Below are 19,639 nucleotides of genomic sequence, written 5' to 3'. Positions count from 1 at the left end.
CATTTGCCTTTGAAAACTAAGCTTAAAAGCTTTGCTTTTGTTTGATTTCAGGCTACAGTACTTATCTGAGATGTGATGCTTTGCAGTATGTGACTGATAAGGCACATTTAAAGATATTGGTTAAGAGCCATTGCTTTCTTAATGGCTGTAGTTAGAATTTGTGACTTAACCTAATTATTCTGCCACTTTTAGTAGCCTTCATGATGTAACAGTTGATAAGGCAAATGCAGGAAAGGAAGGCAAATAGAAATGTATTTAGATATAAACAAATGGAATAATTATTATTATGCTTTTTCTACATGTGACATTTTTCGTTTTAGATTATAGGGAAGGAAAATCACTTTTTGAAAACAAAAACTTGACAATTGGGGGAGTTTTCCTTTAAGAAAACAGGAAATATGTTATTTTGTTACAGTACTGATTTTGATATAAACTTGCTTTTTTATGAAATGTACTATTGAGTATGTGTTTGTACTTCAAGAAGTATGACTGAAAGCATATGTTACCAACCTTCTGATCTGAAGTATGTATACTAATCATTGCAGCAGAACAGAGCACATAGCAGCAGGAACTAAGAGGAAACACATACTGGAATGGTCTTTAGAGGGCTGTAGCCAAGGAAAACTGAGATATGTGCTTGTCAGAAGAAAGAGGATATTTTGTGCAAGTGGTGATTGCCTTTTAGAGAGGAGATAGAAGTTTACCAGAAATGAGGATTCTTGGTAGTTGCCAACTGGTGGAGTTTGTACATGACAGAAAACAATTGACTAACAGAAGGTACACTGGAACACCTAAGTGATGAAAAGATCAGATTTTACCAGGATTGTTTATACGTTTTGCTGGAGGAGGAAATCGGAATGAACTTTAAGAGCTTATGTTTTATTGTTAGCGAGTGAAGTTTTTACTTTTGTTTATTAGGTTGTCATGCAAAATAAAGTGCACTGAACTTGTGAAATCTGCCTGCATCGTATTTTACCCACTAGACTGGACAGAATGTGGACAGATGTGGTCATCCCGCAAAATTACCATCTTTCTTTTCTGTTTCATTCTCTGCAAAGCACCTACATTTGAGACTTTGTTGCCTCAACTAATGAACAAGAGAGCGGGAGACTTGAGCACGAGTTAACTGTCACTCTTTTGTCACCATTTTGGAAGTTGTGCTGCAAAACAGTGTGACAGTGAATCAGTCTGTTGGGAGAAGAGTAACTGAGAGATGCTTAACTAGTCTGCTAGCTAATGAAGCCTTCTTTAGAACTGAGCATATAAACAGAAAGGTGCAAATGCCCACAACCACTCAGAAAATGTCATTAAGTGAAGTAATATATTTTAAGTGTGTGAAGAAATAAGACATTGACTGTATTTAATGGAATTGCGAGATACCTGGGAAGAAGCTCCTAACACATTGGGCAATATATCATTTAACCTGTTTGCCAGTATGGACATAAAAATGTTGCAATCAATGTTTAGCAAAGAAATAGGGTGATAGGAGGGGCATAATTGTGTTTTTTTGCCTTGTTTTAAAATTGGGGTGGTCAATGAATATCTCCAAGAAGGGTGGGGGCTTTTAAATCATTTTTAATTATAGAGAAAGCGCTTAATATTTTTAATGTTGAGTCTGAGAAAATTTATATAATTCTGGAATTAAACCATCTAAGCCTGGAGCCTTATTCATGTTTAGACGTTTAATCTGATCTTTCAATTCTGAGACTGATATTGGTTTATTTAATAATTTATTCTTTTGTTTTGATAATTTATTTATATTATTTTGGAGAAATGTATCTATTATGTTCTCTAAATCAAGGTTCATCTCATTAATTGATTCATAATCTGTTTTAAATGCTTCTAGTATATCTTTTAAATCTGTTATTTTTTTAGTGGAGCCATTAACTGTGTATTTGATTTCATTAATATGACTTAAGTTATTCACTTGTTTGGTTCTGATGGCTATTTTATGTAAATGTCTAGGATTTACTTAATAAGACTGTAATTTGTGTCTCTCCATATTAATTGAAACCTTATGATTTAAAATGTCAAGGCATTTTTGATTTAAGCTTGATAATGCTGCACAAGTGGTTTTGTCATTATGATTTAGATTTGATTTTAATTTATCTGTTTTCATTTGCAATTCCATTAACTACTTATCCCATTCTTTCCACTCTAAAATGTACTAGTTTTTTATCTTACTGTAAAGGTAAACTTTTAAAGCATCCCATAGTATGATGTCGATTACTTCTCCACTGTTATTAAGTTCCAAAAAAAATGTATTTCATTTAAAACTCAGTCTTCAAAACCTTTCATTTTTATTGTATAAGCTGGTATTCTTTGCCAAATAACTAAGTCATTATTACTTATTTTGATGTTGAAAGTAATGGCATTATGATCCGAAAGTGGACATGACTTTATTAAGACTTATATTTTGGAGTATGAACTTTTAGAAATAAAGACTTTATCTATGTTCATTTGGGTTCCAAATCTAAAGGAATAATGAGTATAATGAAGAGAATTTGTTCCTCATAAATCATAAATATCTCTAAGATTCATTGATGAAATGAAGTGATTCACTTTTTTTGGATTGTGCTGATAATTTAGGTTTATTAATTCTAGATGTACCTCTGTCAGTTAACAGGCAGTTAAAGTCAGCTGTTAAAATAATTTTGCCTCTGGCGTGGAGAATTATAGTGTCTACATGTTTATATGCAAATCTAGACCCTAAGCCAGGTATCCATTAAGAGTTGACCAATGTATAACATTTCTTATTTAATTCTAATACAACATTCCTTCCTTATCAGTGAAAGTACTAATAATTTTGAGCATGGTAAAAGAGTTTTTCCACAATATAAGAGTTCCTGTCTTTTTACTTTTGTAACAGGAAGCTGCTAGTACAGAATACTCCTTAAAAGGCCATTTATCTAAATCTTTTTAAGTAAATGAGTCTCTTGCAAAAAAATTATATGAGCTTTATGCATTTTTATAAACTTAAATAAACTAGCTCTTTTTATATTGATATTAAGGCCATTGACATTAAGTGATAAGCAATTAAAATCTGTCATGAGTTTGAAATATGTTCAGAACATCTATAATATGATATACACACATTTATATAATATAGTCTGTAAAGCAGCTTGTCATGGATGGAATAAACATTTTAATATTTCAAATATGAAACAGAAATCTAAATACAAAGACGTACATGGAACCATGTGTTCCTGGTTTGATAAATACTTTAATCAAACCACCCTCTAACCAATTCTTACACACCAAATACATTATTTTCATCTTCTACCTTCAATGACATTAATTTCTTTAACCATTTGACTAAAAACTATCATAACCCAAACAGTTGTAACTCAAATGTTGTGTATTAACAAGACTGTATTTCTTTTTAGGTTAATTTTAAACCCATAACAGTCTGAAAACAACTTATTTTTTTGTTTATATCAAGATTAAAACAACTTATACAACAAAGTTCTTAAGTGATTACAAATTTGAATCTTTTCTTTAATCTTTCATCAAAATAAAAAAGTTTTCCAGTAAAGTTTGAATCATATATACAGCTAATTATCACAAAGTGTACCTTACATAACAAACTAGCATAAACAACATGTAAACAACAGTAAGTTTAGTAAGAAATATTGTAAAAAATTCATTTAATTTCAAACTTGGTAAGATTTCAGTTTTAATACACTTGCAGTGGATACTTGGTTATTAAGACCGGGGAACTTACATGTGTTAAGCTTCACTTGCCATAGTAGCTCCCGTTGTTCTAATAGGTCCTCCCTTGGACCTCCTCTGGGGTTAGTTTCCACGCAGTCTAAACCAAAATCTAAACCAAAAAAATAGAAAAAAATTATCTGGATGGCTGAAAGTATGTTTTGCTAGGGAGCTGTTCATATTGTTCTTTCTAATATCTAAAGTGTGTTCGTAGATATGCTCCCTTAGTTTTCTTTTGTTTTTTCCAGATTAGTAACAACTACATTTTTGGCACTTCGCTAAGTAAATAATGCCAGGAGTATTAAAATTACACAGAAAGGTACTCTTATTCCAAACTTTGTTGACTTTTACTTGATCACCTACCAAAGTAAACCTGCACTGCCCACAAGTCCCACATTTGGTCATACCTGATTTTTTGTGTGAATATAACTTCCAAAGGCTGTCACCTTTTTCTAAATAATTCAATAGTTTTTCCTTTTTTGTAGACAACCACAGGTTTGTTTCCCAGTTTATCAATTATACCATTGAAAAAGTAAAAACAGACCAGTTTTTGTTTAACATTTTCCTAATGATTATATCTTCAGCATAAAACTGTATTATCAAACTTGAGGAAAATTATTTTCCAGTGTCATCCTTTTTCTTTACCACATCACTAATATTTTGAATGTCAGACTTAATTAAGGGGAGTATAGATCCAGTATTCCTTTCTGTTTCAATACAAGTTTTTACAGTCACTATTATATTACCAGGGTAATCCCTACCTTGAAACAGCCTGGCCAACTCCTCACTTTCCTTTGTAAAAATGTCATCAGAAATCATTCTTGCCAACCAAATAAATTGACTTTTCACAAAGCCATTTTTCTGATGATTCGGATGGCTACTATGAAAATGTAACAGGCTGTTACAATAGGTTGGCTTTCTGTAAATGATGGTCTTGATGGTTTTACTATTTAAAACTTTGAAAATTAGGACATCTAGATATTTAATAGAACTAAAACTCCAACTATATGTAAATTTTAGAAAATATGTGGTAGAATTGAGATAGTCCACAAATAGGGAAATGTCCTCGCTCCCTCCTTCCCAAGCAATAAAAATATCATCCAGGTATCCAGTATATATCTTCGATTGGGGAACCTGGAATTTGTCAAAACAAAAACTGTTTTTTCCACTGGATTAATACAACATTGGCAAAGACAGGAGCACAGGAAGCCCCCATTGCTACTCCTCTAATTTGCTGGAAATATTGACCGTCTAAGAAGATAAAATTGTTTTCCAAGACTGTTTCCATTAGTAAGGTTAGAGTGTAGATTTCATCATTGTCAAACTTATTTGATTCCACTAGAAAATCACTAAACTAGGATAGGCCAACATCATGATGTATTACATTAAATAATTCTGCCACATCTATTGTTAAAACAATCAACTGCTCAGAGTAGGAAATGTCTCTAATTTTGAGCAGAAAGTCCCACGAATCTTTACATAGGTGCCCAACCTCATTGACAACTTTTTTTTTTAAGCTTACAATCAATGTGCTTTGCTAGAGGGTGAGTTTTGAAGCAGCTGGCATTCACTGTTGGTCTCATAGATGGGTCCCTAATGTTTTCATCTATCTTTGGTATTCCAAAGATAGATGGGACTAAAGGGAACTTAACCTGCAGAAAATCATAAACTGTATAGTCAATTTGACCTTGGTCAAACAAGTTTTTAATCAAGTAGTCAATTTTTTGTAAGCTAAATGAATGTAATTTAAGGAAGTTTCATTGTAAAAATCGCCATTAAAGAGGTAGCTATGCATACGATTTAAATAATCAACTTTATGCATAACAACAACTCCATCCTCTTTATCGGGCTTCATTGTTCTTACATTTTTATCATTCACCAAGGTGTTCAATAACTGTATTTCTGATTTAGTCAAGTTAGAAAAACACTATCTTTTTTAGCCTTTAGTGCCCTAAAATCTTGTTCCACAAGTTTCTAAAACAAGGGTTAAATACACTGCTCTTACAAATTAAATCAACACTTTCGCTTGTGCATTTATTATCAAACATAAGCTTAAAGTTGAGCTTCCTAAGAAAAAGTTTCAAATCAAGTAAAAAATGCTCAATTTTGACATTGTTTGTGGGTACAAAAGAAAAACCCTTACATAATAAGTCAGCATACTCAATTTCGTAATTAGTATTGGTGAAATTATAAAGTTTAAAGTCACCTTGAGTGTTGTGCACAATACAAGGAGAATCAGTCAGTCCAAAAGAGCTGTTGGTATCTAAATCAGTAGGACTCAATGCCTCCTCTGTTGGTAATAGGTCCAGTCCATCCTCCGTGATCTGCCATAGTTTGCCTGTTGAGGTGTCCAGCCTCCTTGTCCTTCCTGTTGCCGATTGTTCTTGTTCCATAACCTCTTGGAATGTCTCATTGGGCCATTTTTTTGAATAGGCATGGTTAGTTTCTTCCAAGTCCCTGCCTTGATGCAGTCCTATTGGATTATCAGCCAAGTGATTGTCCTCATTACCACGCAACAGAGGAGGCTTGGGATAAGCAAGTCCCTTAGAATAAGCTTAGTTGTCACGTTTGATCTTTATTTTTCTTTGTTAAATATAGGAGATTTCCTTATCTATCTCCAAAAATATGTTGATGTAAAAGCCAGAATGCTGTTCAAAAAGAAGATCCCCTGTTATCAAGTCATTTAATTTATTGGCTTCACCAATAAGGCCGTCTATTTCTTTCTAGTTATATTTAGTCAACAGTTCCAGTAATTCTAGCCCAAATCTGTCGAAAAGTTTCAGTAGGTCAAGGTGAAAAGGTGAATCCATTGTTAACCCTTTTGGGTACTTCTAACACCTTAAACCCTTCGGGACAATCTTTAATTTCAAACATTCCCGAAGGTAGGTGTTCTGCAGCTGAAGCTTATGGCATTTAAATAGCTTATTGTGCTAATTGTCCATTAACTGTTGTAGACTCAGACCTTCATTATTCTCTCTATCATTGAGAGAGAAATTAAAGGATCCATTAAGCCATCTATCAATATTTATCCTACTAGTTGTGTCAGTGCCAAAACTGGCAGAACTATTTGTCCTTGCATTGTCATTTGGAGACATGGGGGTATGAAGAAATTCATTTTAGTCAGAATTTGTTAGCTTGGAGCCACTGACTTGTTCCTTAAATTCTTTCACCATCTGCGTAAGTAAGCCGATGCTTGCTACAACATTATCCAAGGTAGAATTCCCTTGTTCTCCCAAGGTGGGTTGTGACTCGCGGTTAGACATTACAACAAACCAGGAAACAACACCAAATGAATACAGACCAGTAGAGCTGCCACAAACTCCAAGGGACCACAAGTAGAACCACCCCAAAATTGTTTTATTAAAACTGAGTGCTTTTGTCAACAAGTGTTTAGACTTTTTCAGAGTTATACAATGATTGAAAAAAGGCTACATTTTATAACTGAATAATAAATCACCTGATACACCACACCCCCCTACAAAATGAATTAATAAACATTAAAATGACTACTGCCCAAAATCAGGTAATTATCACAAAGTGCACCTTACATAACAAACTAGCATAAATAACATGTAAAAAAAACAGTAAGTTTAGTAAGAAATATTGTAAAAAATAATTAATTTAATTTCAAACATGGTAGGATTTCAGTTTTTTAATACACTTGCAATGGATACTTGGTCATTAAGGCTGGGGAACTTACATGCATTAAGCCCAAGTTGTCATAGTAGCTCCCTTTGTTCTAATAGGTCCTCCCATGGACCACTTTGAGGTTAGTTGCCACATAGTCTAAACCAAAAAATAGAAAAAATTATTTGGATGATTAAAGGCATATTGTTCTAGGGAGCTGTTCATATTGTTCTTTCTAATATCTAAAGTGTGTTCGTAGGTACGTTCCCTTAGCTTTCTTTTGGTTTTTTCTATATAGTAACAACTAAATTTTTGGCACTTAGCTAAATAAATAACGCCAGGAGTGTTTTACAATTACACGGAAAGCTACTCTTAATCCAAACATGGTTGACTAAACTATTCTTTAGAAAAAGTTGACAGCCTTTGGAAATTATATTCACACAAAAAAATCAGGTACGACCAAATGTGAGAGTTGTGGGCAGTGCAGGTTTATTTTGGTAGGTGACCTAGTAAAAGTCAACAATGTTTGGATTAAGAGTACCTTTCCATGTAATTGTAATACTCCTGGCGTTATTTATTTAGCTAAGTGCCAAAAATGTAGTTGTTACTATATAGGAAAAAAACAAAAGAAAGCTAAGGGGGCATATCTATGAACACACTTCAGATATCAGAAAGAACAATATGAGCAGCTCCCTAGCAAAATATACCTTCAATCATCCAGATCATTTTTTTCTATTTTCTGGTTTAGACTGTATGGCAGCTAACACCAGAGGAGGTCCATGGGAAGACTAATGAGAACAAAGGGAGCTACTATGACAATTTAAGCTTAACGCATGTAATTTCCCTGGCCTTAATGACCAAGTATCTATTGCAAGTGTATTAAAGCTGAAATCCTACCAAGTTTAAAATTAAATTATTATTTTTTACAATATTTCTTACTAAACTTACTGTTTTTTTACATGTTGTTTACATGTTGTTTATGCTAGTTTGTTATGTAAGGTGCACTTTATGATAATTACCTGATTTTAGGCAGTAGTCATTTTAATGTTTATTAATTGATGTTGTAGGGGGGCATGGTGCATCAGGTGATAATAATTCAGTTATAAAACAGATCCTTTTTTCAATCATTGTGTAACTCTGAAGAAGTCCAAACACTTGTTGACGAAATCACACAGTTTTAATAAAAACAGTTTTTGGTGGTTCTACTTGTGGTCCCTTGGTGTTTGTGGCAGCTGTACTAGTTTGCATTTGTCTGGTGTTGTTTCCTGGTTCCTTGATTCATATATACATTCAGTGTTGAAATCACAGCTTAACATTCAGTATTGTATATTATGTTATGGGGCTTCTATGGAAGTTTATTTGTTTGTTTAGCTCCCCCTCTCTCCTCTTTAAGTATCAACGTCAACATTACATCTCTTTAGAGGTTAATTTAATAGTCAATAACCTGGGAGTTCAAAGAAAAATTTAATCTGTTCATTTACCTTTATGTAGCTAAATTAATGTAATTCATCTGTTATTTTACATAAAATATAATAAAGTATGGTATCTAGGACTTAGCAAGTCTTCATAGAACAGGAACTTGGGCCTCTTCAATTTCAATATATCACAAAATGTCACTTTTAGTGTATGTCTGACCCAGTGTGTACAAAGGCTATAGCCTCCTCCAAAATCTTTTACTTATTCTGCCTGTAGTCTCATAGCCGTAATCCTCATTTGATTGTCATATCTATTTTTTTTTAGTAACAAGGCTTAAATAACTTATATATCTTTAATGTTTTAATGCAGCTTTGCCACTACTAACTAGCTATTGCCATTTTTACCTAATCACAGGATGTAATTATTTTTTAGTGCAAAAGCTATATAATTCTTAGAAAATGCAGATTTTTCTAACTATGCTCTCTACCTATATGAGTTGTGTAGCTTTCTTAAAAAATACCTTTTTCTTTCCTTTTTCTTATTTATCTCTTTCCTTGTCATTAATGTTTTCCCTTTTTTCTCTTTTCCCTCCTGCCCTCCTCTCTATCCCTCTTTGCTACTGGATTTATGTAAACTGACAGTTAACAAATGTAGAAGCACTTCGTAATCAAGTGTATGCTGTCAAAAACAACTTAGCAAATGTTATTTATATTACTACTGTGAAACAATTTGAAAATGTCAGACAAATGTAATAGCCTACTAAGCCAGTTAAAGTTATATAGCTCAAACATGAAATCTTTAACACTGCATTGATTCATACTGTTTCAGATTTTCTATTTACCCCTGTCATTATATAGTAAATTGTAAAGGTCAGCATTATCCAAAACTTAAAACCATTGTAAGTGTGGCAAAATTTATATTGTAGTGACGTACTTTCCATTTGTAATATAGTATGTTGCCACGGCTTTTTATGCCATTTAAACAGTTTTTAACAGGTAATGCCAGTTATAGCATTTCAACAGCATTTTTCATGTCCGTGATGCCCCTGTATTCAGTAAAGACCCTGCATTCTTTTACTTTTATGTTTCCGATACTTTTTTCTCTCAGATATGATTTTCTTACCTCCAGTCTCCCTCCCTGTTGTTTGTTTCATTAGATGAAGTTTATGGCTTTAATTTCACAATTTTCTTTTGAAATAACTGATTCCTGCTATTGAAACAAGCTGCTTGATCTCTTTATGCTGCCATTTCAATGCTCCATGCATACAGCATGGTACTAAAGGTCACTAATGATTTGCTGATGCTGCAGTTTGATGTTGGAGTCGATGCCACTGACCAAAAGAAGCTGTAGGCAGCTAGTGGGACTTGATTACCTGAAAGAAGTTTCCTTTCTTACTATCAAGCAGGAAAATCAAGCAATGCAAACACTTTTTTCTGTGGAAGACTTGAGCTAGTATAATGATGATGTGTAACACTCAAACTCAGGAGGGATGAAGATACAGCCCAGATACAATAATAAATAAATAAATAAATAATACTAGTTTATGTCATCTTGCGATGCCAAAACACCCTGTAAATTGTTCAAACAATTACAGTGATGATACACTACATCCACAAACCCCAGAGTAATGACAACATTAACCAAATACTATAATGGTTGATCAACATATACTTGTATCATTATTTGTGTCAAAACATCATATAGAGGGTTTGAGCCATCACAAGGATGATGCACATCACTCACAACCTGCGAGGAGTCACAAAAATAACTAAAAACAGTAATATGAGAGAAATACATGTTTATGTCATTATTTATATTAAGATAGACTAGTACTACACACTGTTCTCATTTTCATTGCTGTCCACGTTTGACAGGCATGGAGTAAAGATTAAAAAAAATCCTTCTGTTTCATTAAAGGAGAACATCTTGGTCAAACATCTAGCCAAAAATACATGTTCGTTTTTAAACTAATTCTGGTTTTCACACTCAGTCATCCTACCTTCAATGTCATTCATAGAATCTTCTGTTGATGAAATCTGTTCAGAATGTTCTTTAATTATTTCACTCAGTAAGTCCAGTTTTCTGCTGTCTTGCTTTATAGTATCTGTTTTGTTCTCCAACGGATCCATTTGTATTGAGAGTTCTTGTATATTTCCTGTGATGGATTGTAGTTCCTTTTTCACCACACTCTCTTCGAGTTACTCATTGCTGTATCACTAGTAAATGTACTTCTGACAGGAAAATAGACTAAAACTATACACTAGTTTTGATTTTCTTATAGAAATCAATACCTAAGTAGTTAGATATTTCTTATAAGTAAAATTAAAGCTTTTTCTCCACAAAAATATTGAAATTTCCTGTTAGGAAAATAAGAGAAAGGCAGAGCTAAAATCCTGTGCTGCTAGTTGCTTGGCATCTTGGCCACACTCCCTGTCAATTTTCTTATGTTTCTTTTCCCATTTCTGCAACCAGTCCTATTACAGACCTTAGTAATTATGCAGGCAAGGCTTCCAAGCAGTGCAGGGAGTTTGGCCCTCACTTTTACTTGAGATTCACATTAACCTGTTGAATCTCAAGTAATACTGCTAGCTTTAAAAGCCTAGGAAAGTCAGCTGCTTCTAGGACATCATCATGTAGTGATAAATCCATTACATTACATTGTATGTAAACAAGAAAGTGCTACAAGGTTTTACCCTTTCTACAGAAAAGTGGTGCTGTTCAGGCAACTGGCATAGATGAGGAGTCCTTAATTCACATCCCTTGGAGATGAATTGTTGGTAGATATTCCCAGAATATTCTAGATGCTATGCTTGGTTAATCCAGAAAAAGAATGGTCTTCCACTTACAGGCATACTGTTCTCCCCCTTTTCTGCTCACTGCAGCAGAGATAAAGAGGGGGTAGACAGGAAGCCAATCTCTGTACAGGGAAGTCTCCTGGTGCAAGCAGCAGATTGTGGGTTGCTCCTGATGTAGACCCACTTATTTTACTGGATGCACTTGTAGGGTTGTGATTGGTGATTCATGGTGCCAGAAAGTATGCTGCACTTAGAGACTTATGACTCATAGTGGAAAAATTCTCATTTTAGGCTGAATGGTATCTTATACTACCTTAGTTATTTAGCTTTCAGGTGATGTACCTCAGTCACATGCATGACTTGGGTATCAGTCATTCATAGTTAAGATGCTTGTATTAGTGGTTTCTGTGCACCATACCCTAGTTGACAAGATTGTGGCCCAGCACCTGCTGGCAAAGTAGTTCCTGAAATAAGGCTTTATTTCCACCAAACCTTTGAAGAGTACTTTCCCTCTGTAGGTTCTGAACTGTATGGTATGTAAATGTACATATCTGCTGTTTGATTCGCCTGACTTGGTGTCATTGAAGTTTATTTGTTCAAAAACTGTTGTCCTAGTGCCCTTCATCTCCCATGTAGCATATCTTAGAACTTATGAACCCTTATGTTCAGGTAACCACATCTGTTCTTTCAAAGAGATAAGATGCTCCTCAGCATGAACCAATGTTTTCTTCAGAAGGTGATTTTGGAGGTTCCTCTGGAATAGTCCATCATCCTCCTTTCTTTCTGTGGTATCAGAACCTATCAAAGAGAATGACCTTCATTCCCTGGGCACATATCAACAGGTAAGGCATAGTATGCAACACATGCCTAACTTTGCTGCACTGTGGGAAGAGCTTGCATTTCCATACCATGCACTTTCCAGGTGGACTGCACTTTGTATTGTCTTCTACCATCAGTCAGTGAATGACCGTTAACAAATATTGAAGACAAATTCCGTACCAGTAGAGAAGTGGCTGCCTTAGTGTTTGCACCAAGAATGTCTTATTTTCATGTATTTGTGCATATACACTTAGTTCTTGATGCATGCTTTCACCAGGCATTATTGTCTAGAATGTGAACTGGAGAGCCAGGCCGCATTTGGGTAGAGAGTGTAGCAGGACTCCACTATCTGAGTTCTAGGTGTATGGACTTAAAGCTCTCCATCATGGTTGTACTTCTTTTAATTCATGTCTGCCTAGGACCTGTCAATGAAGGTCTTGAGTGTTAGATATAAAAGATAAATCTTTACAGTACCATTGATCTACAAGAGGACCTTTTTGATGTGTTTAGAATACCCTTCCCTCTGTCCAGTTCTAAGTGATTAATCATGTACCATTTGCAGCTCGTGCAGTTGCTTGCAACTCAGATGGGTATACATTCTTATGTCAGTTTTTGATAATATGATGTCAGATCTTCATTATTTCTTGCTTTGTGCTGTATATCTCTGAGAATGTGTGAACTTATGTAAATGGGCATTACATATGGTGTATATTTGTACATGTGCACAAACATTCCCAAATGTGGGAGTTCGCTGAAAATATGCCAAGTTCTAATTGACAGCTGCCAGTCTTAAGCTTCATCAAGGAAGACTATGTCATTGATCAGACAGTATGATAAGAATATATCTGGTACTTAAACTTAGTATTATAGATGTGTGTGTGTATTATACCTTTAAGAGCAATTCCAGTCTATGGGCATGTGCATAAAGTACTGAGCATGTGCAAGCAAGAGTGCCATTTTGAGTGAACAGCCGGAGTGAAACCATGTATATGTGTAGCAGTCAGTCAATTAGTTCATTTGAGTTTAATGTTCCAGTCATCCATCTTGTTGTGTTTGTGTGTAATAAACTACTTAAACAAACACCCAAGCTCATCATCTTATTTGAATACACAAGGCGAGCGGCAAGTGTCTCACCTAACCCTATTGCATCTGATGTTTGCATGCATGTATTTAATCCAGTCATACTAATTAATTCTGCACTGGGGTGTGACAGCTGTCAGTACTTATATGCTGTATTTCTTAAAAATGTGAGGTGAGAAAGTATTAAATGTTTTGCATATAATGTTCTCTGCAGTTGAGATTCCCCTGATGCAGCTCTCCATTCCAGCAGTCAACTTTGATGTATCAAAAAAGTTTTATTAATCTTTGACTAACCGTAAAATAAACTATGGTGGGGATAATTTGGTTTAAATTACAAATAAAGCTGCTATAGACTGAACATGAAACCTATTATTATCACAAAGTGCTTATTTTTCTTATCACATGCCATCTAAAACATACTTTTGCCACTTGATGTATGTAAAGATCAGTGGAAAAAATCAGTATTATATGTCAGAACACAGCAGATCTTGAGACTTTGAGTACCCTAGTTGATGAATTAAAATAAACTTTCTTATATTTCTGTAGAAAGAGAATGACATTCAGTTGATTTCAGTAACTCTTATTTCCAGGCTTTTCTGAATATAGATTTGTATATTTTTTGTGCAGATTTATACTGCCTGGAGATGTGGATATAGATGAACTGCCATATGATGATTTTCTGTCACCTGTGGAGGAAATGGAACGCCAAAAGGAAAGAGAAATTAAAAAGAAGCAAGAACTTCTGAAATTGTTGGACTTCTCAAAGTAAATAAATTATAAGATAATGTTTTGAAATCTACATTAATTTCATATTACTGACATATTCATGTAAGAGTGGTGTGGTTAGACATATTTATTTTACAGATCTTAACTCTGCCTTGCAAACTTTGGCTTTTTTGTTAATAGTCCTGATACATAGGCTACAGCTGAAGAAGATTAGCTGGTTGTATTACATACAGCCTATGCAAGTTTTATTCATCTTTTGAGTTCTTAAATTACTAAATGTACTGCATAATATTCCTGTTTCTTTAAACCTTCTGCCTTCAGCATTCTTTTACAACAAATCATTTATTTGGCTTATTGTACTCTTGTCTGCACTGTAGTTCTGTTGACTGAGTGATGGCTTTAGTCTGCAGACATCTTAGTGCTACAACTTTAAGTTATCCCATTTACTAAGTCCTGTTTTAGTCAGTAGTGTAAAACAGTTTCATTTCCTTAAAAATATTTTTCATTTTAGTTTGAGTGAGTTTACTATATTGCTTATTGTGACACAAATTTAGGAGGCTTTCCAGTTTGTTAAGCTGTATCTAACTTTAAAAAGTAAAATTTTGAAAAGAGTATTGCTCCCATAAAATTGCTAATGATCAATTGTAATGTGGTAACGAGTTACACACACTGTGCTTCATTGTGTATGTCATAACATCAGTGAGGAAATTAAAATGTAAAGAGGAGCTGACAAATGCAAACTTGCATCATTGGCTTCTGTACTGTTGCCCATTCAGCTAGTTACATACTCTTGGTGTTACTATGAAATCCATGTACTTATATCTTTCTGCTTGTTGACACCAACATTTCAAAGGCAGACTAGTTGTCCATCTGAAGTGAGTTCAACAACCCCAAATTACTAGACAGTGTAGAGGAAGAAAATGGCCATCGTAATGCATTTGAGCTCATTCCCCATTGAATAATAAAGTCATAGCCCCCCACGCACTAAGCAACTATATTTCAGCAGTGATCCCCATACTTACATGTTTCTGTTCATTACCAACAGTTCAAATGATAAACTATATGTCCAACTGGAAAGGGTATACTGCCTCTTACTGACTGCCTGTTGAGAGAGAAAAGTAGCCACTGTAGTACATTTTAGTCTGTCTCAACAAATAAAAAATACACACACACACACACACACACGTACCAAATGCACCCAGTAATCTGCCCGTACGTGTATTTTTATGTCTTGATTCCATTTAATTAGTGGCACACACATTGGCCAGGGAAAATAGGAACAGGAACATTAATGTTAACTGCTTGGCTAGTGGAAGTACAATAGTGCCTGTAATAATCTGTTTCATTTTGCTCCAAATAGGTAACAAAGGCAGCACCCCGCCAGTTTCCCATATGATAGAACCAATGCAGAAAATAGTATAGTTATTGGTTTTAGCTTGTCTGCAGTACCTCAAAGGCATACTGACTGGCCAGCTAGATTGGTACTGTAATCCTGACTGAATAACCCGTGGCATACGTGATGCCCCTACACTGGTCCAGTAATCAAGGAGCCTCAATCCCCACCACTAGCACCAGTGAGGGATGTAAACATTGGGAGGATGACAACTACACACACAGTAAAGTACAATTTCCTTTAAGAGCACACAGAAATCACAGTCAGTCTGGGGCTGGATTCTCCCTCTTTCTCCAGATCCCCAGTAAGACTCCCCACTGGCACAGCTATAGGGTTAATATCTCAGCCAAGCAGTCAAGCCAAAACCTCCAGCACCCTCTCTGTCCAACCAATGCATCATGTCCCTGCCCAAGTAGCTGATGCACACACTCTTGAGATTTGATTTATATATAAACACACACTCCTGGGAAAGGCTGGCACAGGTTTACTAGCTATGCCCCCTTCTGCCCACACTAAAAGGTAGCTATCACTGCCACCAACCAGCTCTTTATCAGATGCTATAAGGCTCTTACAAAGGGTGACCAGTTCTACTGTGTAATGTTACTATTTTCCAAATGGTAAGTGTGACCCAGACTTTCAAGGCTATTTAGGAGTGGCCTGTACATTGTCACCAGATACATATGCAGGTACTTTAAGAGCTTAGATATCTCTAAACAAACCAGCCACAATTAAAAGGTTTAAATATATTTAATAATAAATAATATAAATACAAGACAATACTCAGTAACTCAACACTGTGACTACAGAGTTCAGAATCATAGGAAATATTTTAAAAGAACATTGCAGGACAGTCTCATATAAATACAAAAAACATCTAAACTAATCTTTACTATACTCCTATCTATATCTAAGAGAAATCATTGTGCCTTGATTACTTACTATTAGCAAGACACGTGCTGATGAGAGGATGTTTCCAGGTCCAAAGACAAATACAAAATGCACAGACTCACTCTCTGAGGTAGTTCTTAAATAAATAATGCACATTACTGCTGGGTTAGCTTGGGTGACATTACTCTTTGTCACCTGCCTTCAGTTCCCAGGCTAACAGATACTTAGAATTTAGCACCTCTGTGTCAGAGGTACATATCTCTCAGACATTTGGCTAGAACTGGAAGTCGTAAAACAGTTAATCACTTTTACATTTGAAACCTAGTAATTATTTCTGTTTCAAGACAATAGGAAAACCTTCACCTCTAGACATTGTGTCTGCTCTGAGCTGAAACAGAATCGTAAAACAATTTCCACTTATTTTCTTGAGGTTTTGCAGTTTAGCTCTGTATATTCCAACTTCTACCATTAAAACACACATCTGCACAGGTATGTAGTTTATGCACATTTCTGCTCTTTTTCTGCAGGGTACACTGTGGTTATATTCTTGAAGTTCAGTATATAACCTACAGTTCAACACACACTTCTGCACCAGTAGTTTAACATACACATAACATATAGTTCTCTTACATTTGTAAGGCAAGCCTATGGATCATATTAATATTCACAAATGACCTGTGATTATTTACAAAATTCCAGATAGCTGGGCTGGCAGCAATTCGGTTTGTCAGAGTAAAAATAAAAAAAAGCAAATAGTAATGCATTTTCTGTTTGTTGATGACATTTTGCAAAGGTAGCATCATCCCTACTCTACCCCAATATGTGAAGAATCACACGCGGGTTGTATTCTGTGTAGTTATGTATTTCTGCTGAATGACTGGCTGTCATTTGGACTAGTCACAGTATCCCTGACTGACGTGGCTAGTAGAGCATTAGTACCCATTGTAATGTATGTCAGCTTGCTTCCAAGAATAAAATAGGTCCACACCCTGCATACGTATACACACATAACTCGATACAAATATTACTGCATTTGTTAAGGTATTTCAGTTGGTTTCAAGCAGTAAAGTCAGCTCCACCTTTCTATACACACACAGTAATGCAAACAAAAGCAGTAATTTGCTTTGGTTCCAGCAATAATAAAGCAGCTCTCCCCAACCTGCACATTAAGTGCAAGTGGTACTTAATTTCACTTCATTTTCAACAGTAGCATGAGGACAGAGTGACTGATAGCTGTAGAGATGTGATAACCATAACAGGCTGTGTGGTTCAGAGACATTGTGACCACACTGATGTACATTAAGTTTATTCAAAAGAATAGCAAAGCTAGCAGCCCACCCCTGCACAGTAAGTAATCAGAAGGAATAATTTCAGTAATAATGCTTTTCTGATTGCTTTCAACAGCAACAAAGGCAGACTGATCCCCAGCAGTTTTTAGATGCAAGAAATACTGCATATTACAATATATTTTACATTTTTTCCTGCTGGTAGCACATAAGTAGACTGACTTTTCTGGTGCTCTGGGTATGGTAACTGGAGTGGACTGCATGGTGTACAAACATTAATGTATTTCAGTTTGTTTTCTTCAGTAGCAAGTGTAGCAGCTAACCACTATATGTGAAATTGAAAGCAATAATGATCTTAGTAATTTTTGCAACTTATTTCCAAATTAACTAGGTTAGCTACCAGACCATCCTATAATTAGATGCAGTAGCTACTGAAAGGAGTAAAAGATTGTATCATATTTCTAGCAGTAGCAGAATGACTTGCTGGTCAAGTATAGTGCAGTTACTGTTGCAGATGGTAACATAGAAGAGAAAGAAGAAGACCTGCCTTTGGTAAATAATCTTGAATCTGTATGGAAGAAAGCTCCTTCCTAATTTGCGTCTGCCATTGAAACTTGTGGAGGGGGAGTTAAGCTTTGAAACATAGGTAGAGTTACAAGCTGTATCGTGCATTCTAGTGTCTTTGGGGGGGGACTCTCAGCTGTTTGTAAAAATGCTTGATGTGAAGTTGTTCCATCTCGCCTTCATTCTTACTGATGGGTTGGTTCCGAGTCGGCCAATTTGCAAAGCTGGAGGTCTCTAATAGCTCGAGGATGAAACCCTATCCCACAATGCACCTCTACCTTCCCCAGATCTAATTTGCCACTGCAACAGATCGTGCTTCTTCTACAGCTCAGGCCATTTTGTTTGTCAGATAAGTGTGTCTTTTTGTAGTTTTTTGGCATTTTTATTCTGGGAAAAAGACCTAGTGTATTCAAGTAAGGATAGGCTATCCTCCTCCTACCTTTTGTGCTAGTTTATTGTGCTAGTTTTGAGAAAAGTTGACAGAACTTTGTGTTTCGGTTCTAGCGTTAGGCCCTGTTGGTGCCTTGTTAGTTTTCTCCCTATCCCGTATAGCCGAAGTTAGGCTTTATTTAGTTTTTTTTTATAAAACTGTATCCGGTTAGGCTTAATTTCTTTTGCAACAGCCCTACTCTGTATAGCAGAGTGGCTTTCTTGGGTTATTTATAACTGTAGCCGGTTAGGCTTATTTTCCTTTGCCAGGCTTCTTGAATTGGGTGGAATATTATTGCATTTTCATTGGGATCGCTGCAAGATTAGATATTGCATTATGTCTGAAAAAGCTAAATCATGGTTTAAAACGTGCCCTAAATGCATCCAGAAAATGTCTATTACAGATGGCCATACCACCTGTGTTTACTGTTTGGGAGAGGTACATCCCCAGGAAGTTTGTTCCATTTGCCATGTATTCAGTGCCAGGGTTTTGGTGGAGAGGAAGAGGAAACTGGTTGAGCATGGTCTTATCAAGTCTGCCTTTCAGTCAGACTTGGATACTGCTTCTCCAGGAAAACCAAAACCAACATATTCGAAACCATTGACTTCTGCTTCATCTGCTGCAAGTTTGGATCTGAAGGACTCTTCTGTTCCGAAGTTTCCAAAAAAGTTGCCTGTCTCAGTTCCACTGGCCTCGGCGTCATTGGTACAGGTAGTTGATTGGAGCCGGTGCCCAGTTTTGGAACTAGTCTCTCCGACCTTAAGATCTCCGATTCTGGTCTCACTGGCTCCTTCTTTAGCTTCCTCTTGAGCTTCCAGACTTTTGGATTCAGATGTGGATTGTGTGGTATGAAGACTGTTACAGAATCGAGCGCTGGGTAAAATTCTGTCGGCTTGGACTCAGG

The 19,639-nt window shown here is 35.7% G+C and overlaps 1 protein-coding gene across 1 annotated transcript in view; it reads left to right on the top strand.

The window, feature by feature from the left end:
* The window catches only part of NBAS (NBAS subunit of NRZ tethering complex), a 3,380,746-nt gene that overhangs the window by 1,064,088 nt on the left and 2,297,019 nt on the right, over positions 1-19,639 (top strand). The window contains exon 18 of the mRNA XM_044064792.1: positions 14,076-14,213. Within this exon, the coding sequence (XP_043920727.1) occupies positions 14,076-14,213 (138 nt within the window). The remainder of the gene's footprint in view (positions 1-14,075; positions 14,214-19,639) is intronic.

Source organism: Protopterus annectens, chromosome 1.part0, assembly GCF_019279795.1.
Source record: "Protopterus annectens isolate FY-2018-M chromosome 1.part0, PAN1.0, whole genome shotgun sequence".
Classification (NCBI taxonomy): domain Eukaryota; kingdom Metazoa; phylum Chordata; order Ceratodontiformes; family Protopteridae; genus Protopterus; species Protopterus annectens.
Note: the sequence above shows the minus strand (reverse complement) of the source record. Positions and strands in the feature narration are given on the sequence as shown.